Source organism: Nicotiana sylvestris, chromosome 11, assembly GCF_000393655.2.
Source record: "Nicotiana sylvestris chromosome 11, ASM39365v2, whole genome shotgun sequence".
Classification (NCBI taxonomy): domain Eukaryota; kingdom Viridiplantae; phylum Streptophyta; class Magnoliopsida; order Solanales; family Solanaceae; genus Nicotiana; species Nicotiana sylvestris.
In genome coordinates, this window is record NC_091067.1 from 427516 (window position 1) to 450811 (window position 23296).

The 23296-nt window shown below is 34.9% G+C and overlaps 3 protein-coding genes across 3 annotated transcripts; 2 read left to right on the top strand and 1 right to left on the bottom strand.

Annotated features, from left to right (window-relative positions):
• The first annotated feature begins 1457 nt into the window (after positions 1 to 1457).
• Positions 1458 to 6016, top strand: LOC104215568 (protein trichome birefringence-like 5). The gene is made up of 5 exons (XM_009765409.2): positions 1458 to 2220; positions 3932 to 4124; positions 4413 to 4606; positions 4951 to 5106; positions 5307 to 6016. Exons 1-5 carry the CDS (start codon positions 1532 to 1534, stop codon positions 5635 to 5637), a joined length of 1563 nt encoding a protein of 520 aa, XP_009763711.1. The 5' UTR covers positions 1458 to 1531; the 3' UTR covers positions 5638 to 6016.
• A 1192-nt stretch (positions 6017 to 7208) lies between these two features.
• Positions 7209 to 13048, top strand: LOC104215569 (nucleotide-sugar uncharacterized transporter 1-like). Its single transcript, XM_009765410.2, has 7 exons — positions 7209 to 7490; positions 8598 to 8749; positions 8838 to 9046; positions 9139 to 9232; positions 11650 to 11816; positions 11926 to 12096; positions 12547 to 13048. The coding sequence occupies exons 1-7, from the start codon at positions 7418 to 7420 to the stop codon at positions 12830 to 12832; spliced, it is 1152 nt and encodes a 383-aa protein (XP_009763712.1). The 5' UTR covers positions 7209 to 7417; the 3' UTR covers positions 12833 to 13048.
• A 5195-nt stretch (positions 13049 to 18243) lies between these two features.
• On the bottom strand, positions 18244 to 22530 carry LOC104215571 (auxin efflux carrier component 2). Its single transcript, XM_009765414.2, has 7 exons — positions 21397 to 22530; positions 20964 to 21317; positions 20071 to 20329; positions 19449 to 19534; positions 19203 to 19360; positions 19036 to 19112; positions 18244 to 18599 (listed from the first exon to the last, which is right to left on the bottom strand). Exons 1-7 carry the CDS (start codon positions 22331 to 22333, stop codon positions 18533 to 18535), a joined length of 1938 nt encoding a protein of 645 aa, XP_009763716.2. The 5' UTR covers positions 22334 to 22530; the 3' UTR covers positions 18244 to 18532.
• Between the last annotated feature and the right edge of the window lie 766 nt (positions 22531 to 23296).

Consider the following 23296-nt stretch of genomic DNA (forward strand, 5'->3'; position numbering starts at 1 on the left):
GTAACTTTTGAAACTTGTGGTCTTAAAAGCTTAAGAGGTAAAAATTTTGTAGGACCATGATTTTGTGTGGTTATAAAATTTTTCATTATGAGTAAATGAGTAAAATGAAGAGTTTAAAGTTGAATTATTTTCAAATTTAAAAATGTGTCATTTATTTTGAAAAAAATTAAAAAGAAAAGTATCTCATCTAATTTGAAACGGAGGAAATACAACAATTATGCTTACTGATAAAATTATGAGAATAGTACGCATTAAACTCACAAAAACTATTGCTAAAGTTTATATGCTTATATTCTCGAAGTGCTTTAGCACGAAATAACTAACTCTTAAAGGAACCATCTTATTTCTTCATTTCCACGGTAAATGTCACTCTTCCGGTCAAGTTAGAAGTATTTTTTTGATTGACAACCGATATTCACTTCAAATCATATTAATTTTAAAAAGGTTAAGTGATAAAATAAAATAAAATATATACTAAATACTATAAAATAAATATGTCATACATTTATAGGTATACATAACGAGCATCATTGAGCTGTATTATTGTCTATTGTTATTGAAGGTTATAAATATTGCATCTTTTCATGTTTACATGTTTATGTCTTGACTTTCTAAATGAAACAGTAACACTTATTTTCTAATTTCTACTAAATATTGCATTTTTTTTCAATACTTAAATCAATAAATATAAGCGCTCATGGAAAGATACCTCCGGGAAGATAAAGTAAACTATTTTGACGATCAACATAATTTGACTTGTTATATAAGGTTATCTACCTTTTTTCATGTTACCGATTAATGCTACATATAAAAAGAGTAAATTACAATTATTTTAAAGTAATTTAATTATGTAAGTGTGAGTATATATACAATGGCGAAACCAGGAATTTTATTTAGGATGTTCAAACTTGAAATAAGTAAAAAAATTCCTAATAAAGGATGTTCAATATATGTTATATACCAATAAATCTAATATTTTACCTATATCTACAGTGTATGATCAGTTGACCACTCTTAGGGCCATGTATCTTTGCCCCTGAGTGCATAAGTGGGCGTTTGGGCATAAGAATTATGAAATTCCGGGGAAAAAAGTAAAAAAAAAATTAAGAAAAAAATAATATTTAAAAATTAGAGTTGTGTTTGGACGTGAATACAAATTGGAGATGTTTTTGAATTTTTGCGAGTAATTTGAAGTGAAGATTTTGAAAAATAGCTTTTTGGAGTTCACTAAATTTTCGAAAAATTCTAAAATTTAACTTCACGTGAAATTTGAAATTTTAATGGCCAAATATTAATTTCGAAGAAAGTTAATAAAAAAAAACGAAATTTTTTTATGGCCAAATGGTCATAAAAAATATAGGAAGGTTCTATTTTATGTTCCTTATTTCTTGTCATTGTGGCCCCACATTCTTGTCTTGCGAGAATAGAGGCAAATCAGGCAAATAGGGAAATGGAATGACTAAAAATATACTCAGAGCAAAAGCCCTTATAGATCGGAAGAAAATCAGAATGCCGTATTACTTTCCTCCATATGGCATCTTCTTCTTTACCTCCTAAGAAGAAAAACAACAACCGCTATACTCTTTCAACAATTTTCCTTCTCCTTTTGTTCCTCTCAAGTCTCTTCTATTTCAGCAAAAGAGCTCTTGAACCTAAACTCTCTCTCTACAAAGACGTCTTTTCTCAACCCCCTTCAGTATTTTCTCCAAGATCTGCTGATACTGAACTTCTTGATAATACACTAACAACTCCATATGGTGATACCAAAGTCCTAAAGACAAAATCTGAGACACCCATTTTGTCAAAATCTGATTTTGATGATAGTTTGGATCAGAAAGTAACACCAATTTCATCAGAATTTAAAGATACTGAAGGCTTAAAAGTTTTTAAGAAAACACCCATTTCTGATTTCAATGATAATTTAGTTGAGAAAAGCTCAGCACCTGTTTCATCAGAGTATGAGGATGCATCCAATGCAACAAAAAAACAAGTGGTTGATTCGGAAAGAAATGAGGAGAAGGTGGTCGACTCTGATTTTAAAGTAGGAGGACAAAGTTGTGATCTTTACAAGGGAAGATGGGTGAAAGATGAGAAGCACCCAATATATAAAGCAGGGTCTTGCCCTTATGTTGATGAGGCTTTTGATTGCCAGAGCAATGGTAGGCCTGACTCAGAGTATCTTAATTGGAGATGGAAGCCACATGGATGTGATCTTCCTAGGTAAATTGCTGCTGCTTGTTTGTTGTTGTTCTCTAAATGGATATATATTATGTGTATAAATGATGATCTGGTCTGCTATATCTTTTGTCTTATTGTGTAATTTTGTGTCATATGTTTATTATTGTCAACATCCAAGTGATCACGAGGTCACGGGTTTGAGCCGTGGAACCGACCCCTGTGGCCCTTTCCATGAAAATAAATGAACTTTGCTTCCAGAGTATCTTCCTTAAATGATAGCAATATTGAGATTGGGATTGCTATAGCATTTATAGCTCTTTCCTTAAACCAATTTGCTGTAACTTTTCACACGTTACACCTTTCTTTGATTCCCCTAAAGGCCTGCCCTTAATGTCCTCCAGCTGTTATGCTTAAATAGAAAGCTAGATTATATTTCTTACAATAGGATCTTTTACGTTGCTAAAGAGGAACAGTGGACATGATCTTAGAAAGAGTAACTTAAAACTCTTTATCTTTGGTGATAGGGCGTTGCCAGCTCTGATGATATTTTCCTGTTTCTGCATTTCCATTTCTGATATAGTCTAGGGTCATTACTAATTATCAATGTTATTTTGCTACTCTTGAACAACTCATCTTACAACTCCTAGATAGAAGAAAAAATCCCCCCAAAAAAGGCAAAAAGGATATTAAGTAGTTATACTTTTCATATTTGATTTCATTATGCTTAGTTACCAACTTGATCACGATATATAGTCTTATCTGTGTGTAGAGGTGCTTTAAACTGAAAATTATCTGTCAACTTTCATTTTACTTTGTGCGAATTACTTATTATAACCAGAAAACATTAACAGATTTTGAGTCTCTGCGTTAGCTTTTAAGTCTCTTAGTGGGATAGATGATTGCTTGTATTTCTTGTTCCTTTTTTTGTTATGTCAAAACAGAAAACTGAATCTTTTGAATTTCAAAGTCTTTCTTGTCTATATACAAAAAAGTTCAGTTGTGACGAACATTTTTTTTTGTGGTGTTGGAGGAAAACACTATAAGGAAGTTTGCAATTTGCTCATGTTGTTAATTAAAGTGGAATGAAATTTCAACAATTCTTACTCTTTTAGCAAAGACTATCTATCAATCCACCTAATTTCTTGTTAATACGTATAAAAAAAAAAGTTTCTACTATTATAAGTCTTTCCATTTGACATTCAGACTAGACCATAGCCGTGGAGGCATTCCCGAGGATGTATTCTTGTTTCTGTGTTGTGTTTTCCGGTCTATAATCCTGTTTGTGTAATAGTCTTCTTCTCTTCGTTTTTTTAAGGTTAATTATAGTTAAAAATATTAAGGGTGGAGTTTCAATTTAGTAAAAGTTGTTTTCAATGGTGTGCTCTGCATATTAACCAAAACTAATTAAGAGTTACCTGGCTTTGTTCAATCAAGCGATCTGACTGAAACATATGTACGAGAGGCTAGCTATGAGAAAATTATTTTTTCCTAAGCTTATGTTGTCTTAAACTCTTAATGTTCATCTTCATAAAAAAATGTTGTCATTTGTTCATAACATTTGTTTTCGCTACTGGAGAAGCTATGGCTGTCTCACCAATCTCCTGTATTCTCTATGGGTTTTTAACTCGCTATCAACTATTCTGCTGATTCATATTACTTGCATCTCGTTGCTGAATCGGATTTCATGAAAATCTGGTCGTTTGTTGATTCAGGAGAGTACTTATAGATCCTTAAACCAGTTCTATATTTGTAGGTTTAGTGCAACAGATTTTTTGAAGAGATTGAAAGGAAAGAGGCTGATGCTGGTTGGAGACTCAATGAACCGGAACCAGTTTGAATCTCTCCTTTGCCTTCTTCGTGAAGGCCTCGTTAATAAGAGTAAAATGTACGAGATCCATGGATATAAGATAACAAAAGGAAGAGGCTACTATGTTTTCAAATTTGAGGTGATTTTACATTAAAATTTATTGAAATTTCATTCCACCAAAATTGACAGCATTTGTATCAATTGAAGATCTCTTCTGTATATGTATGTGTGTGTGTATGTAGAGAGAGAAAAAGATAGAGTTTGTGTACTTGAGTCAGTTGTTATCTCTGTGGTCAATTATTTGATGGCAAGAGAATTGAGTTATCCTTCTGTCTGGTAGATTTTCTACAACTTAAAATGATGAAATGTTGCAAAAGCTTCTTCTAGGAAAGAGAGCAGTGAGGACTAAAATATTGTGATTTTGCAGGATTATAACTGCACAGTAGAATTCGTGCGCTCTCATTTCCTTGTTAGAGAAGGAGTACGTATCAATGCTCAAGGGAACTCGAATCCAACTCTATCAATAGATCGCATCGACAAATCATCTAACCGTTGGAAGAAAGCTGACATTGTGGTCTTCAATACGGGGCATTGGTGGACACATGGAAAGACTGCCAGAGGGTGTGTGAGCTTTACATTTTCTCTCTGCTGAGATGCAACATAGATGCTACATTGCAATTAGAACATAATTGTCTCTTTTCTTTAGCTTCCGCCACTTCTTGTTTTTGGATGAGATAGTTTGGAAACGTTATGAGCGAGTGAATCAACTTACTTATCCTTGTTATGTGATAAGAGAGCATTATGCTTACTTCAAGGTTCTCGAGCCTATGGTTGATTTCTACTGTATGTAAAACTTATTACTAGCTATCTTGAAAACTAATTAAGTACTAGCGTGCAGCTGCCATAAAATAAATTATCTCAGCTTTATTATTTTTGTTCGACTAAACGGAGATTTGACTCTGCAGGAAAAATTACTACAAAGAAGGTGATCATGTTTACCCTAAATTTGATGCCCTTGAAGCTTACAGGAGAGCGTTGAAGACGTGGGCTAAGTGGATTGATGAAAATATGAGTCATGAAAAGTTGATTATATATCGTGGATACTCTTCAGCTCACTTCAGGTACTTGTGCTTTAAGATATGATCGTGTTTGTGAATGATAATATTGGCCTTCACTAGCATTTCCATTTGGTTGTCTGATCTCAAGTGGATTGATCTGCACTGTTTCTGTAATTCTACATTCATGCAATTCGGGAAGTCATATTTTTCAAAATTTGGCTAGCATGGTTTAAGTTTATTTCAATTTAATTCCTTGTAAGCAGAGGCGGAGATTGGGATTCGGGTGGCTCCTGTAATAAAGAGACTGAACCAGTTTCGACTGGATCCATCCTTGGTAACTACCCTTTGAAAATGAAGATTGTCGAGGAGGTAATCAAGGAAATGCAGCTTCCTGTTGTCCTCTTGAATGTAACACAGTTAACAAATTTTCGCAAGGATGGGCACCCATCAGTATATGGTAAGGTTGCTAGTGGTGGTAGAAAGGTGAAGCAAGATTGTAGCCATTGGTGTCTCCCCGGAGTCCCTGATGCATGGAATGAGCTAATCTATGCCACTTTGGTCTTGCAACAACAATCATCTGTCAACCAACAATGAGCTTAGCATTTTCATCCTTTGGTTCTTGAACAAGCAGGTGATTCAACCCCCCCCCCCCCCCAAGGGAGGACATCACAGGCTGATCAGACTGTTTTCAGTACAACAACTACTACTACTACGTCAAATCCCAAGTTAGTTTGGGAACAGTGTAGAATAGACGCACAGATAAAAGAGGCTGATTACACAATATGTACACCAATTGTAGCAGTGCCCCGCCGCAATGGTGTAACATTGTAAAAAAGAGATGAACATAGTTATGGCGGAACTTGCATCTTTTCATTTTATCAAGTTTCTGTACCAAAAATAGCAGTAATATTGTATTCTTATTTCCGGGATCCACTGTAAGTCAGGTGATGATGCAATTTGTGCAATTTTTTCATACTCATAGTTAATATCCCAAATTCCCAATTGGTAAATGAGAATAGCTTATTAGGCAAAGTGGTTTCCTGATGTTATATTTCAGATGTTTTTTGTAGTCCCTGAGGATATCTATCTTTATTTTTCATGCTAGTTCTAACAAGTTATAGGTAAGCAAGAGAAGTCAATGTATTTCTTTTTATTTTGAACTACCAGTAAAGTGCATCCATTTTTATTCTTGTTAATAAAGATACAGTGGCCCATAGCCGATGGTCTCTGAAAACAGTTTCTCTACCTACATAAGTTACGAGTAAGGAATGCGTATACACTACCCTCTCTCCTACATGTAGGAATATACTGGACATGTTATTATTGTTATAACTTGTGGCCCATGTCATGTTCAAGCCTCTAATCAACCAATTCTATTGCTCCAACTAGAAGTACCAACAAGATCCATAGCAACAACAAGAATTCTGCCAACAACCTAATCCAAATCCTATTATGTTTTTTAATTAAGTTGTAAACTGTATACATTTTTCTATGTTATATCATAAATGCAAGGGTTGAGATTTGAAGCAAGGTGAAGAGCATGTTTTTTCAATTGTATCGTGAAAGAAGCACACTAGACGGACGTGCTTCACCACAAGTCCGCCCTCGTCCTTCAAATGATCAACTGCTTTCTTTTCTTAGTTAAAAATATGAGTTATCTAGCTAGTGGCGATAAAATGTATAAAAAAAATAATATCTAAAAAAAATTAAAAATTTTAGACATATTTTGAAGTTAAAACCTCATTTGCACTCAAAATATCTAAAGGTGGTCCTACAACAAATAACGACCTACTTGACCTAATCACTTAAAACAGTGGACACAACACATTAATTAAGGATAAGCTTTAGCCTTCAAATCTCAATCGCTTTCTCTTTTTATGATTGTGTTCAACTGTCCTGTCGGTGCATGCCCGTGATTTTCTCCTAAACAATTCTCAACAGTGTCAATTCTCAACGGTGTGAAAACTGCAGTACCCGACGCTTTATTGGTTGTACATCCCCCAGTACAATGGTACTTCTACGCATTGCCAGTTGCACCTAACTCCCTACTTGGGGAATATTCTTTTAACTGGTTTTACCTCAATCACTCCGCTTAACGTGCCTTCCCCGACAAAACCCTCCTTCCCTGTGTCCCTAAATATAAGTTTTTAAAAAAATATATATTTGACATTCCCACTTTACTTTTGAAAATCTTGAACAAGAATTAAAAGAAAAAACTGTTATTTTGAGCTCACTCTTCAGTGAAGCAGAGATTTTGGGTGCATGCTGATTCAGTGCATGAGTTGAAAATTAGGTGTAGAAGAGTGTGTGTGTGTGTGTGTGTGTGTGAGAGAGAGAGAGAGAGAGAGAGAGAGAGAGAGAGAGAGAGAGAGAGATGCTGGGGTTTTTGATGAGCAAAAATGTGAGGAAAATACTAAAGAGGAAGGACAGTGATGCTGGGGAAAAAGGTACACCTCTTCCCTTATTGCATTCCCATTCTTTCTTCTTCTAATTTGAAGATTTATTTATCCAAGATTGCATTTTTATTTATTTTATTTTTCCTTATGGGGCTTTAGTGTTGGGGATTTAGCATTTAGCTAAAATGTGTATTCTTTTGCTGCTGCCTATTTTTATTGTTTTTGGTTAATATTTTGAATTTAATGATTGCTTAGGATTTATATAGTTAGAATTTGTGAAATTTTTTCTGGCTCTTTCTTTTGTAGTGTTGACAAAAGTTCTGGCATTCTGTTATTGAGGGATTTGGTTCTCTTTGAGTGGTATATTTACACTTGATGAAGCTTTAGTTGTTGAAAGTCTTATCATTTCTGTTGACATGTGTTGATCATTCTTCTGTTGCTTATCTGTAATCATTATGTTATTGGTTGTGATTCAAATTGGAGTTAAAGCTACTTTGTATTTTAAAAAGAAGGAACTTTTGTTTGGTAATTGAGGTAGCAATGAATCTGATGGGCGGCACTTTATGGTGGTTTGTAGAGAGGGAGAGAGAGGAAAAAGAAATACCATAGCAACATTTTATTGTGGTTTAGTAAACCTCGTTTCTTTTTGCTATTTGGTTGTTTAGGATTTTGAAATTTCAATTTAAGTAGGGGCCAATATGGTGCTAGCAATTGGAGGCGAAGCTCAAAACATTTGCTGCCATGAACCATGAGCAATAGGCATGGACACACTTCTAATACTGATGAATGACATGCGAATGATTTATAAAGCGCAGCCCAGTGCACTAAGCTCCTCCTATGCTCGGGGTTCGGGGAAGGGCCGGACCTCAAAGGTGTATTGTACGTAGCCTTACCCCGCATTTCTGCAAGAGGCTGTTTTAAATGAAACAAGCAGTAAAACTGCTAATATATCAAAACACCTCAGCTTTGTTCCTGTACAGTGTCATGTATTCATAAATTTTTCAAGGTGTCAAAGTAGCTGTTCTAATATTTATGAACAGTTTCCCTCTTCAGTTAAAATGTTATAAGATACAAAAGCTTTTTCTTCTACAAGAGATTTGTTGTTGATGGTCTAGTCCATTTCAACAATCTGTTTCTGTTTCTTTTTCTTTGATGCAGGAAGAGCATTGGAGGAGGTACGAGCCTCTTTGTTTAGCAAGTTTCGATTATTTGGAGGTGGAAAGCGTCAACAAGCTACCTTATGGGGGCCTACTGTTGCTCTGACATTCAACTTTTTTGTTTCTGTTAGTATTATATTAATGAACAAATTGGTCAGTCTACTTAACCTTACTCTAATTCGAAGTAGATATTACATCTTTTGGAGATTGTAACATTTGCTTTTCCCTTTTCCCCTCCCAGGTTCTTGTTACAGTTGGATTTAATTATCCGATTTTCCTCTCTTTCCTACATTATGTCTGTAGCTGGTTGATAATGGCTATTCTTAATGCTCTATCCATCCTTTCCTTGTCGACCCCATCAAAATCAACAAAATATTCATCATTGTTGTCTCTTGGTATAGTTATGTCACTTTCTACTGGGCTTGCAAATGTCAGCTTGAAGTATAATAGGTGAGACCTACAGCATCTACTCCATCGCTTTCTCCTCGAAAATCTTAAAAGGTCTTGTTTCCTTATAGTTAACAAGCGCAATATATTTCCAGTGTAGGATTTTACCAGATGGCGAAAATTGCAGTAACACCGGCTATTGTTTTAGCTGAATTTGTTCTCTTTCGGAAGAAAATTTCTTTCCTGAAGGTAATTGCTGCTTGCTGTTAAAAATTCAGTTTATGCTGGTAGTCTAGTGGAGAGCTAGGTTTTAGTTGCTTTATGCATTGTTTTTCTTTCCATATATCATTAATATTCTTGGAAAAACTTCCTACTTTTTGCTTTGATTTGCTGTTACATTACTCCGTCGTGGTCTTGAGTCTGGCCTCCATATTGTGCAAACCTGACTCTGCCAAATCTCTCCATACATGCAATTCTGCCTTTTCTATTTGATTTCCTTATGTGGAACAATTTTATTCCAAGGGGGTTGCCAACCTCTTCAAAGCTAACAATAATGCAAATGAAATTCCCAGTAGATTTCATTTCATCGATACTTCCCATATTAATTTTTCACATCCCAGCTCCTAAAAATTGATGAATTCAGGGTCTAGCCAATACCAATGGTTGTACAAGTTTCTTCTTAAAGTGACTTTATTAATCAATGCCAACTAGTACTGAACTAAACTGTTTCAGTCCACTGAAATGGAGAACTAACTCGATAGATATTACTATCTTATGTAACTATGCATTACTCATTGAAGTGCACGAGTAATTCCAATTATCGAACATCTATTTCCCCTTGTTTTGCACATTAATCGATAACCCGGAGTTGATGACTTTATGTAAACTGGACATCATTAAGAAGAGGGAAGAGGAGAAAAGGTTACCGAAAATGAAGTATTAGATTAAGTGCATTAACTTATAATATGATAGATGGATAATTCAGTAGCAGTTTCATGTTAAATTGCGGAATAAGCAACACAAGTTGAAATAAAGAAAGGATATCTTGATTGATGTCCTGTATGTGAACTAGATGGCAAAATGGTTCGTCACTTCAACATAAGGGCTGCTACTCATGTGCATTAAAATTTGTTCTCTTTGGGTGTGTTTGGTGCGAACGAAAACATTTTCCGGAAAATGTTTTTCAATTTTCCCATGTTTGGTTGGCTTAAATGTTTTGGAAAACATTTTCCTCCAATTAGAGGAAAATGTTTTCCCTATCAAGAGAAGGGAAAACATTTTCCAATATTCTTTTTCAACCTTCCTCACTCTATTTTCCATCTCCCCCCCCCCACACCCCCCACACCACAATCCACCCCACACCCACCCACCCCCCACCCCATCCTAAATAACAATATTATTAAGAGTATTTTTTTTTCATTTCAATAAACTGAATACTTTCTTTTCATGATGTAAAAAAGTATTTTCTTTCATTTTAACAAAAAAGTACTTTATTTTCGTGATGTAGAAAAAGTAATCTTCTTTTATTTCAACAAAATAATATAGTAGAAAGTATTTTCTTTTATTTCAACAAAATGAGAGCGTATTTTCTTTTCATGTTATAGAAAGAGTGCTTTCTTTTTCAACAAAAAAAAAGAGTGTTTTCTTTTTAGTTATGGAGCACAAATTTCAACATTGCTTTTACATGAAAAAGTAAAGCAGCACATTATTTTTTTTGGGTTTGTGTGAAATTTTAAGAGAATAATTAAACTCTTGAAAAAAATAAAGCCTTAAAAATGTTGGGGTTTTTTTTTTTTGGGGGGTGGGGGGGGGTGGGGGGGCAGAAACATGGGGATTTGGGGGAAGGGGGTGAGGAGAGTAACATAAAAAATTATTTTTCCTAAAAAATATTTTCTACTCTCTAACCAAATACTAGAAAGTTTTCACTCACCAACCAAACAAGGGAAAATAAGTGATAAAACCACTCATTTTCAAGGAAAACATTTTCCATGAAAAATATTTTCCTTCATATCAAACACACCCTTTCTCTCTGAAAGGTTTCATGCTTCCATGGACCATGATATTTCAAACAGTCTTAGAGTTTGTTGACAAGGACAAGGGCTTCTGTAGAGATGAGGTGAAGGATGTGGCCATAGTGTTAGCTTGTATACTTCGAAATATGATGTAATATTTGCGAACATCTCAACTCAGAAACCATCTATTAACCATGTAATACAATCTGTGCCAAATTGGTCCATTTTTCTGCCTGTCTGCTGTATGGCCCTTGAGCACTGCAGATTAATATGAGAATATAGAATTTGATACTCTCCCTTAACCTAAGAATATGTCATATTGATCTTTTGGATGTGTAGGAATGTATGAGTAAGATTTCATTTAAACCCTTTGATTGCTACTTTAGAATAGATGAGATATGCTGCTAGGTGAGACTTGTTTTTTATGTTGTGTTTTCATCAAAAGAAAAAGGAAAAATATACACCATAGAAGCTCCTAGTCTATCACAAGCTGAGACAGAGATTTGAATCTCATCTATTTACCTGCTTGGCTTTACAATCTATAGATGTGCTTCAATTGCTAGTTATCCTGCTTTGATACGGCATATCCAATGATTTCTCTTTGATCTGCATCTCCCTTGAAAAGAGAAATGATCTTTAACCTGTATGTTTCAGGTGCTTGCACTCACTGTTGTATCTGTAGGTGTTGCTGTTGCTACGGTGACAGATTTGCAGTTTCACTTCTTTGGTGCTTGCATTGCAGTAGCATGGATAGTGCCAAGTGCAGTTAATAAAATACTATGGTCCAATCTCCAGCAGCAGGAGAATTGGACTGCCCTGGCGTATGTAGCTAACCTATTGTGAATCGTTATTATTTTTAATCAGTTAATTGTATCTTGGTAGATATTACATCTGTAGCACCTAATGTCAAATTTGCAATTCTGGTCACAGGCTAATGTGGAAGACCACACCAATTACATTGTTCTTTCTAGTGATGTTGATGCCATCACTTGATCCTCCAGGCGTCCTTTCATTTAATTGGAATTTTTACAACTCCACAATCATTGGTGCCTCGGCTGTTCTTGGCTTCTTGCTTCAGTGGTCAGGTGCTCTAGCACTTGGGTATGTGCTTAGGGGGCTTCTGCTCTCACTTGGTGTCCTTAGTTCTAACCTTCTGAACTTGTCTTTTGTTTTATTGAAGTTTTGGGTTTTTCATTTCAACTGATCTACTAGTGTTTTAGATTTAGAGAAGCAAACAAAGGAAATAATCCAAATTAATTAGTCAAATATAGATCAAACATTAGCTTAAGTTTCTTATATGTATTCTGCCGTAAAACACTCTGGCTTAAAATTTCCTACAAGTAGTAAATGAAGTCGTGTTGACTGTAGAGCCATCTTACAAGTGGATAGAACTACTAGATAAAAGATTTTGTTGGTCGTACTATGTCGTTGTGCTTGCTTGGTACAATAAAAGATTATTGGAATATGCTCTTCATATGCATTGCTTAGTACTTTCCAGATTTCCTTATTATGCTTCTAATTCTGTGCCTCTTTTTCTTTGTTTTCCACTAGGGCAACATCTGCAACAACCCATGTTGTACTTGGACAGTTCAAAACCTGTGTCATTCTTCTTGGGGGTTTTCTTCTCTTTGGTTCAAATCCCGGTCCTACTAGCATATTGGGGGCCACTACGGCTCTTGTTGGAATGTCTTTCTACACTTACCTTAACTTGCATTCACAGCAGCAGTCATCGAAAACATCCTCCAGACAATCTCCATTCTCTCTATCCAAGTCAAAGCTCGGCAAAGAAAGTGCAGATGGTCGGGATGGAACTCGTGCTGCTGATGAATCTGTGTAGTTAACTCCATATCAACAGAGTAAGTTTTGTGACTGGAGAGCAAAATTCACTAACCACGGTTCAGTTGTAACATTATTTGTGTGAAAAATTTTCCTGGTAACAAATGATAGCTAACATGAGCATTCTATGTAACACCTGTGTTAAGCCTTATGAAAAAGTTGTACATTGAAATCTTTTGTTCTGCAGAAGCAATGTGTATCACATGGTTCTTTCTTATTCTGATAAGTGTGGATGACACTTCGTTTTGTTTGAAAAGTACTCCCTTGATCTATGTTGCTCGGATTCTCCGAAAATGTTGCCGAGTGTGTCGGATCCTCCAAAAGTAGTGCATTTTTGTAGGATCCGACACGGGTGCGGCAATATTTTATAGAGTCCGCGCAACATAGCCCTTTATCTCAGGCAGTGTTATGGAGTTGTAAATCACACAACCGGTCGCATGACCTCCTCATAGCAACACTACTACTTTTGGTTCTACTTGCAGTTGGCCCAAAAAACCAAGAAAGAAAAAAAGAGGATTGTTGTCAAATGTTAAACTTAGTTATATATAAAATGGACTGGATTGTACAGTAATATCAGTATCATATGAAGGTACTACGAATTGATCAACTTTAAGTTTATTGTATTATTCCATGAACCGACGTCTACTATGTCTGCTGGTGAAGAAGCAACTCCAATATGGAGAAAGGAAGAGGCCTGAAGTTCAAATCATAACAATTGAACTTCAGGACACAGTATCTTGAAAGAGTCAAACTTCATAACGCAGTGTCCTGAAATTTGCACGACAGACTTCGAAATTCAGGACATAGTATCCTGAAGTTCGCACTGTGAAGTTTGAACTTCAGGATACTATGTGAAGTTTGTCACTGCGTCCTAAAGTTTGCATTATTATAAGTAAACTTCGGGATATTATGTTCTGAAGTTTGCACTACTACACGTGAACTTTAGGATATTGTGTCCTAAAGTTTGTACTGCTGCACATGAGCTTTAGGACTGAACTTTGCACTGTTACAGTTCGAACTTCAGGACATTCAGTTCTAACTTCAGGATGCTTAAAAAAATTATATTGCCAAGATCACAGAAGTCTCTAACTTATTTCTATTCAGTCACATTTTAATGCGTAGCTATCTATCATAATGAAAAAAGGAAAACAAAGCAAAAAAAAAAAAAAAAACGAAATATAACGTACAAGGAAGTAAAAGTACCATAACAGCTTCCCAATCAAACATCTTTACATAATTAAAATAGTATTCTTTTCAACAATTTCAAGTTCTTACTCCAGTTTTTTCAAGAGTTCACCTTGAAGGAACCCTGAGATTTTTCAAAAGTTTCAAGCTCAAGAGTTCATGATCCCCACTTATTGACTTTTGGAAAACTTAGGTGGATTTTGAGATTCTAGGCAAATATTATATTACTCGTATAATTTTTCGGCAAAAGGTGTCAGTTGTTCTGAGCCCATTGAGTACGGTTTTAAAAGGAACTTAAAATTTAAGTCCAGTATACAACAATCATGAATATACATTAGTAGAATTTCATAGACAGCCTATGTGTACTTATTACACAAACTGTAATTTCCTTGAATAACTAATTAAGAAACTTCTCCATTCAAGGTGTGTATTTAACCACATGGCCAAGAGGTCCTGCTGTCTGCTCTCCTGTTTACACAAACTCTCTTCTCCTTTGAGTTTATTCAAGACATGTCTCAGAGTTTGCAGGAACTGGTTAATTAAATTTCAATCTGAATACACTGCGTTTTCCTTTTAGAATATTCAAAGACAATATTTTTTTAATAAACAAATCTTTATTCAAGCTATAATCTTAAGCCTTTCTTTCGCTGTCCACGTGAGGCTGTAAAATACTACTGTGATAATATAAATATATTGCAATTTCAAATGGAATATAAAAGATTCTTTCCATTTGATATATTTTTCCGATGAAGTGGTGTTGCTTCCAATAAGGTGGATATTTTTTTTTGGCAATCCGCTAGGCAAGCGCCTAGGGCTAATTTTTTATTAATGAAAGAAAAGAAAAATACAACAATTAGGAACAGTACAAATAAGGGGGACAATAGCACCAGTATTGTTACCCATATGCCTTGGCTATATAATCACTCATCTGCGCCTCACATTGCCTTATGATGACAGCCTCATGTAGAGGATTCATGGTGTAGCTGCCGGCAAAGTCTCACGAGGACATATAATCTCATAGCCGTGTGGATATTTTTCCAAAGGCATAGTACCAAGGCAACTCAAACCGAGCTAAACCTTACACTGGATATGGCTCTGCCCCAGTGTGCACAAATATTGTATAAATATTTTATACAATCAATTTATATTAACCAACTACATGTAACTCTTCATATATAACAAACTAGTAGTACTATACTCTACATAATAATATAATAACCTGCTATTGCCTGTTAAATAATTAAATTAATGGTAAAATAAGTATATTTTTACAGTGTTAATATATATAACTTAATTTCCTTGTTTAAGTTAAAAGGGAACAATGCATCCTTTTCTTCTAACGGCTACAAGATCTTAAAGAGTTTTTATAAAAGTGCGCTGTTGTCGTGCTGGTAAGATCCATTTTGTTCAGACTTGGAGGAACATTATCACATGCATTGTTTGTACGCAATTGATAATAGATTAAATTGCTACATAATTTGATTCAGAAAACGCCTTGCATGTTCTTTGTACTAATTCAGAAGAATTGATTAAGCCAATGGCAAAGCATTATTCAGTGTTTTTTCTGTCAGTATCAATAATTCAAACATTTCTTGATCGATACGGTAATTAACAAGAAGTAACAATGACACCAAAATTTTTACGTGGAAAACCCTTGTAATAAGGGGAAAACCACGCCCCGAGAGGAGCAACTGATATCACTATAGTAAGGAATTTTACACTTTTTAGGTCGGAGATAAATACTCCAAAGACCACTACAACACTCAAAAGAAATAACCCTCTTTTGATATTCCCATCCCACTACAATATCGCTCACTCTCTATTTTCCTCACAGACTATTTTCTTATACCTTGTTTGTGAAACCTCACTCTTTCTTTCTCTCTTTGTTGGTGTGAAGAAATGAGAGTTGAAGCTCTCCTTTTATAGCCAAAGTTTCACCCTCTAAAGCCTACAATATTTGACAATTTACACACACTTTTCACAATTCAACAAAATTGGCTACCAAACCAAAGAAATTCAACAAGGTTGGCTACCAAACCAAACTAATTCAACAAGGTTGGCTATCTAACCAAACCAAGTCAACAAGGTTGATTACCAAACCAAAGAAACTTTTATTAGGCACATGCCTAATACTTCTTCAATGAGATGGACCTCATCAATTTCATAACTCCGTTTTCGTTTATGATTGAAACTTAAATTTTTTAATATAGATTTTTATATAATTCGGTTTATCGTTAAATTACTCCGTTAGTTTCGAAATAAATGTTTCCTTTTGCGACAGCATACGTTTAACTCTTCGCTTAATAAGCATATTATCTTATCATTTTTGCAGTTACTTAAATGTATTCGGTCCAAAAAAAAAAAAAAATGAAAATGCATGCATGTCAAAGTGCACCAAGTATAATTAGTTAATTATCACTGCAATGAATTTTGTGCCATGAACGTACAATATTCGGTGATTGACGTGTATATACGCAAGGTAAATATTTATTTGCATATCCAATTGACTTTAACGGAGTAAAATGAAATTTCGATCTTGGAAAACACCTCTAAGAAAATTGATATTTTGGTTATAAAATTAAAAAATAATAGACAGTCCGATGCACACGGTATCTTACATTCACGTAGGGTCCAGGAAAATACCGCATCCCAAGGGGTATATAGACAACATACCTTATTACCAGCATTAGTGGTTGCTAGCTTCCACGACTTGAACCCGTAACTTCAGATCACACAAAAATAACTTTACCGTTTTCCTTTCATTTCGGTTATAATGAATTAAAAAAGAGTGTTCAGTTGAGTGTACAGGTTTAGATTCAAAAGTGTTCAACTGTCTCTTTCCTATTAAAGGTGTCACATGATACAACAAATTAAAAAATTATCAAGATGCTTGAAACTCAGAACAACAAGTTTTTTAAGAGGCAAATCTTGGAACAATGCTCTAAGCTAAATTTCTCTTCTCCCTAGTATGATTATCCTTTATTATTGAATTTAAGCTTTCACGTGCATGTAGAAATTTTACGAACTCAGATGGTCAAATAAAGCCAACATAGCCGGAATAAAATAAATTGAATAAATTTCCGTAGAAATAAAATAGAATCCACCTCGTTTGACTTTTATTTTATAATAAATTTTTGTCATGATTGAACTGTACAAAAAGTAGAACAATCGTATTTTTTCTTTAGTTCAAATTTTCACAATTTGTTACTTTTAGTAGAAACTGTCTTCACCATACAAACCGTCTATTCATTTTTTTTTTTTTTTTTTTTTTTTTTTGTGAATTTGAGGGAATCTCTTTATTAAAGAAGTAGAAACTTCCACTTCATTTTATTCGTTTAGCTTGTGTGAAAAGAGAACATCTTTTACTTTCTTGAATTTACAAAATTAGTTGACTTTGTTGCACCCACACACATCAATGTATCTTTGCTTTTGTTCACAATTCGACTTAAATAGGAGCAAGTAATTTTACCCTTGAAAGCAAATGAAGAAAAATATACAAGGTAGAAACTTTTTTCATTTTAATATATTTATAGAAAATGAAAAAGGAAAAAGAACACAATCCCTTTTCTTTCTCCATTGTGTATAAGAAAACGTAGGTTGTGATTTAATTAAAAGTTTGATCTAGCCTATATACCATAGAAATTTGGCAAGCTAGAGTTCTTCCCGGTCCTCTCGTACTAGGGAAAGGTCCTTTTAATGCTCTAACACCCACATCGGATATGGACCGAACTGTCTCACGAAGTTCTCTAAATCCAACTCACGTACCGATTTAATGGACGAACATCCTAACCCTTGGAATATACTATAGCTCCAGGTGGCGAAGAGCCGACATCGAGGTGCCAAACATTCCGATCAATGTGAGCTCTTGGGGATCGAGTAACTTTATTCCTATAGTAACTTTTATTCGTTGAGTGACAACCCTTCCTCTCAGCACCGTCGGATCAGTAAGGCCGACTTTCGTACCTGCTTGACGGGTGGGTCTTGCAGTCAAGCTCCCTTCTGCTTTTGCACTCAAGGGCTAATTTCCGTCCGGCTCGAGGAAACCTTTGCACTCCTACATTAACTTTTTGGGGGCGTAGACACTTGCCGAATAATCGATCTGCCCCTTCTATCTTTCTACATTTAAATATTAGGCTTTTGGAAAACTTTTTTTTATTTCTTCTTAATGAACAGGTTAACAACATTTGAGCAAGACAATAGTGTCAAATGTTTAGATCTAAACTAAAACTTTGATATTAGTAAATGAAGTAATAATACATCAATAATTCTACTATTGACCAGTTCCTCTTCCTAAGCTAACTATGGTAACAACAATTAAATTACAACTATAAAATGAAAAAAAAAAAGAATTAAAATAAATTAATGCAGTTTTTGTATAAGAATAAGTCCCAATAGTCACATGCAGGGGGGCACATAGTTGTTTCCTGTTGTCTTTCTTCCCTGAATCCATTGCCTTAATTATTTCTTGGATTCATTAAACTTGTCTGTCTCTGTTCCCCATGTCTTCACCAAAAACTTAAAGCCCAAGAAGCACGTAATAGAGTATTGTAATGGGCAAGGCAACTAGCATTCCAAATATAACCCTGCCAAAGACCAAAGAAAAATGAGAATTTGAATAATTTCGTATAGATTTTCAAAGCTATAACTATTATTTTATGTAGCTTTGTAGTTCTATTATGCTCTCTTGACTTTTGAAAGTTGAATACAAACATCTTTGCTTTACATTTGGAAGCCAAAAAGGAAAAAAAAAAATTGTCCTATATAAAATGATTCTCTAGTTCATATTCAGATAATGTGCAGTCCGGTGCACTAAGCTTCTGCTATGCACGGGTTCAGGGAAGGGCGGACCACAAGAGTTTATTGCATGCAGCCTTACCCTGCATTTCTGCAAGAGGCTATTTTCACGGCTCGAAACCGTGATCTTCTAAGTCACATGACAACAACTTTACCAGTTACGCCAATACGCCCCTTCATGTCTAACATAACAATATTTTGATATAATTAATTGTAGAAACTTACGCAGTGCTAAGGATGTCAGGGTGGACGTTGTATTCTTTTGCAAACACAAAGGGAACAATGCCTTGGGGAAGAGCAGCCTGCAAGTTATAACAATGGCAATATTAATTTGAAACGTTCTTATCATCAGTTTAGACTATCAGTGCATAAAAGTTAAACTCGTAATGTACCTGAACAATGGCAACATGTAGTAATACACCGCGAAGACCAATAGCGATTGAAGTAGCTGCAATGACTGCAGGTCCTGTTAAGAACCTTACTGCCATTGAAAATGTGGCAACAGATTTCCCACAGGCTATGATCTTTGGTTGTAAAGCCATGAACAAACCTATATATTAAACCAATTAGTATATATAATGTAAAGTTTATTAAGAGTGTGTATGTTATATTTGTTTGAAAGGAAAAAAAAATTATACCTAGACTGAACATAGCCATTCCAAGACCAGCATCTGATAGAATTGAGATTGATCCTTTCACTATGGAAGGCATTTGAATATTCCATCTGCACATTTTGGACACCAACATTTAAATTTTAATCACTAATAGTCCTTAAGGTTGTACTCCCTCCGTCCCAATTGATGTGGCAGAGTTCTAATTTCAAGAGTCAAAGGAGTTTTTCTTTGACCGCAATTTCTTTATTAAAAATACTTTGGATAGTTAGTTATTGTGACTTACATACTCTTTACGTAGTTTCCAAATATACAATTTTTGTTTCGAAAATTTAAAAATTTTATGTCCGAATTCACGGTCAAAAATAAGAAGTTTGACTCTCGAAATCTAAGTTCCGTCAGATAAATTGGGACAAAGGGAGTAATATTTTCTTTTGTTTTAAATGGATTATTATAAGTCTAGACAACTTGGAACTATTAAGTCATGAAGTGGATTAGAGACACCCTTAGGTGGCCAAAGTCATTCCAGCAATACAAAATAAATGCAATTCACTATATGAAGACAATTCAGATGGTTTGAATTATTTCATTCATTAAAATATGTAGAAACATTTGAATTAATTGGTAGAAGAAGGAGAAAGAAGTAGACCTGAATGAGACCAGAGACCAAATGAGACCTAACAAACTTGAATATGTGTTTGGATTTCTTATCAATTTCCTCCACACCATAATAAGTATAAGCCTTGTCATAACACTAGCAGGAGGCATCTGTTGTTTCTTCTCTCCTTCTAATTCCATGTCCATTTTCTTCTGCCCAGGGAAAGGAGAGCCATTTCCTGAATACTTGGAACCTTCCTCAATCTCTATTTCTTTATCTCCAATTGATTTCCCTACTGGACTTGCATTCTCTATCAAATAAGAAAAAAGACAATGAAAAAATTAAAGAGGATAAAATTAAAGAAATCTTTAGTCCAACATATATGTATAAAATGTTTTGTTGCCCAAGCTAAGCGATTATAAGGGGAGCCACGGAGCAACGTTAAAGTTGTTTCCATGTGACCACGGTTTGAGCCGTGGAATCAGCCACTGACGCTTGTATTAGGGTAGGTTGCCCACATTACACCCTTTGGGGTGCGGCTCTTCCCTAGACCCTGAATGCGGGATGCTTCGCGTATCGACTATCCTTTTAAGCTAAGTGGTTAGATTCAGTAAGCAAGAGGGATAGCCTCCTTCAATCTCAAATTTTACATTATTAGATCACCTAAAAACTACTACAAGTAGATATGTGTTCTTAGAAAGTGGAATTAGTAACATACAAAATATAACATATTACCTGCTGCAACTTATTAAAATATGTAATAGTATAAAATATTTTTACTGTATTATAAGGTAAATCCTTGATGATTGAAGGTGGTCAACTAAGAAAAAGTGAAGAAGAAAGGACTAAATAGGAGCCAAATATGTCAAAAAGGACAGAAAATAATTAATTGTATGTATGCACTAGAGACAAATTTTGAAGATTAAAAAAAGACTTTAATTTACCTCTAGCTGCAGCTATCTCTTGTTGAAGAACAGCCTTAGATGCATCAAGAATCCCAAGTTCAGTTGATCCAGATTTGTTAACTGCATTTCTATGATTACCTTCAGATGTAGGAGATGCACTTGAACTCCAAACAAACATATGAAGTTCTTTATTATTATTATTATTATTATTATTATTGTTATTGTTATTATTCGGCATCGGCATTGGCACAGGCACCCCACTCCCACTTCCCACTTCCTTTTTCCTTTGCCCAGCAAACATTGGATTTGGTGGTGGATATAAAGGTGGTGCTCCTAATCCATTAGCAGAAGCAGTACTAGCACTATTGAATAACTCCCCGCTCATACTCCTACCTGTCGACATAATATGAATAAATTAACTAAAAGTATAATATTTTTAAACGAGATGGTCACACAATTTAATACTACGTACCTCCCCTAATCTTCTTGTTCTTCAACATGTCCTCTTCAAAATTTGAAGTTCTTGGAGTTGGACCTTTAGATGATTGCAAAGAAAACACATCTCCACCAAAACTATTTGTATAACCATGTTTTGGACTTGCTGTTTTACTAGCAAACATAGCATAAAAATCAGTCTGATTAAAACTAGATGCCCTCGGGGTCGGACCTCGAGACGATTGAACAGAATAAATCTCAACACCAGTTAAATTCGAAGCTCTTGGAGTCATATTATTTGACGGTAAATGTGACTTGTTATATGATGAAATAATAGAAGAAGCAGAAGATCTTCTAACAATAACATGCAATTTCCCATCATCTCCTATTTCAGCATCAGCTTGTAATGGTTCACGACCATTAAGTGAAACAACATCTGATTCAACACGAAATGAAGTTATAGAAGCAGCTGTTTCAGGAAATTGTTCACCAATTAATAACTTAGCACCTCTATACTCAAACATAAAAAGCATAAGTGTATACCAAATTACACTTTGCATAACCACAATTTGAACCATAAGATTTCCTGAGAAATCACCGTACATAGCTTTAAGCAAAGGAATTCCCATAACTAAAGTATTTGGTAAAGTTGACAAGGAAAAAAGTGTGATCATCCATTCTAAACTTCCATTTTTGGTCACGGCTTGCCATACAAAAAGTGCGCTAAGAATCACAACTTTTTGAAGTGAATCAGCAGCAATGAAATGGTAGTTCATAGCATAAGGATCATTGGTAGAAATGAAGTGAAAACCAAGCAATGGAACGGCGAAAACCGCCACGAATCGATTAATTCCAGAGCATTGATCTGGTGTAAAGATTTTCCACCAACGGACTGAGCCATAAGCTAAGATCATAGCAACATATAATGGTATAATTGCAGCAAGAACATCATATATGTCTTTCCCATTAATCATGGCTACTAGCAAAAATTAATCTCAAACTAAGATAGAGAAAGAAAGAAGAAAAGGGATATATGAAAGTGACATAAAAGATATAAGAGAGATGAAATGAATAGATGGTCAAGAAGGTTGGGATATAGACTAATTAATGAATTAATTAACTGCTCGAAATAGAGAGAGAATCTTATTAAATGAGTCTTCACTTAATCTTCCTCTTCATGGGATTGTTGCAATCGAAAATCAATGCAAACGTTGACTAAGTATTTCCTTCTGTAAGTGGCGGTGTAAATTTGTTTTATACTCTTTTTGAGAGGAATTTAACTTATATATACTGACTTGTTTTGTTCTCACTAGTGTAAAAGTGAGAACCTTAAAGACTATCATATCCGTGTTCACATCTAGTATGTCATAGTATAATGCAACGTAAAAATAATTTGAGTTTAATTAATATACTCCGACGATGATATGTGCAGGTTATCCTTCTTAAAAAGTAGGAATATATATATATTGTGATGATCCAAAAGGTCATCACTTGTTTTACAAGTTAATTCTGTGTTCCGAAACCTTAAAATCTCCTTTTGTCTCACCTCGATTTGCGTGCGCATTCCGGGCGTATATCCGAAAAGCTTTTATGTGAAAAATTTGAGGAAAATGTTAATTTTGCCTTTAAAATTGAATTTAAGTTGACTTCAGTCAACATTTTGGGTAAACGGACCCGGATCCGTAATTTGACGGTCCTGGAGCTCCACAAGAAAATATGGGACTTGGGTGTATGCCCGGAATTTAATTCCGAGGTCCCTAGCCCGGGAAATGAATTTTTGAAAGAAATTGTTTAACTGAAAAAATAAAAGTTTTTGGAAATTTAAAGATGTTTGAATTTGATGGTATCGGGCCCGTATTTTGGTTTCGGAGCCCGGTAAAGGTTTAATATGGTATTTAAGTTGTGCCTGTAAATTTTGGTAAGAAATGGAATTCATA

What these genes read in the sequence shown, in the direction of transcription:
- LOC104215571 (XM_009765414.2), bottom strand. Translation starts at nt 22,333, where the DNA reads ATGATTAATGGGAAAGACATATATGATGTTCTTGCTGCAATTATACCA. An exon ending in TGGTCTCTGGTCTCATTCAG is followed by an intron (nt 19,535 to 20,070) that starts GTCTACTTCTTT and finishes CAAAATGTGCAG; the next exon opens with ATGGAATATTCAAATGCCTT. An exon ending in CCTGACATCCTTAGCACTGC is followed by an intron (nt 18,600 to 19,035) that starts GTAAGTTTCTAC and finishes GGTCTTTGGCAG; the next exon opens with GGTTATATTTGGAATGCTAG.
- LOC104215568 (XM_009765409.2), top strand. Translation starts at nt 1,532, where the DNA reads ATGGCATCTTCTTCTTTACCTCCTAAGAAGAAAAACAACAACCGCTAT. An exon ending in CATGGAAAGACTGCCAGAGG is followed by an intron (nt 4,607 to 4,950) that starts GTGTGTGAGCTT and finishes TTGACTCTGCAG; the next exon opens with GAAAAATTACTACAAAGAAG. An exon ending in TACTCTTCAGCTCACTTCAG is followed by an intron (nt 5,107 to 5,306) that starts GTACTTGTGCTT and finishes CCTTGTAAGCAG; the next exon opens with AGGCGGAGATTGGGATTCGG.
- LOC104215569 (XM_009765410.2), top strand. Translation starts at nt 7,418, where the DNA reads ATGCTGGGGTTTTTGATGAGCAAAAATGTGAGGAAAATACTAAAGAGG. An exon ending in GTCAGCTTGAAGTATAATAG is followed by an intron (nt 9,047 to 9,138) that starts GTGAGACCTACA and finishes ATATATTTCCAG; the next exon opens with TGTAGGATTTTACCAGATGG. An exon ending in GAGAATTGGACTGCCCTGGC is followed by an intron (nt 11,817 to 11,925) that starts GTATGTAGCTAA and finishes TTCTGGTCACAG; the next exon opens with GCTAATGTGGAAGACCACAC.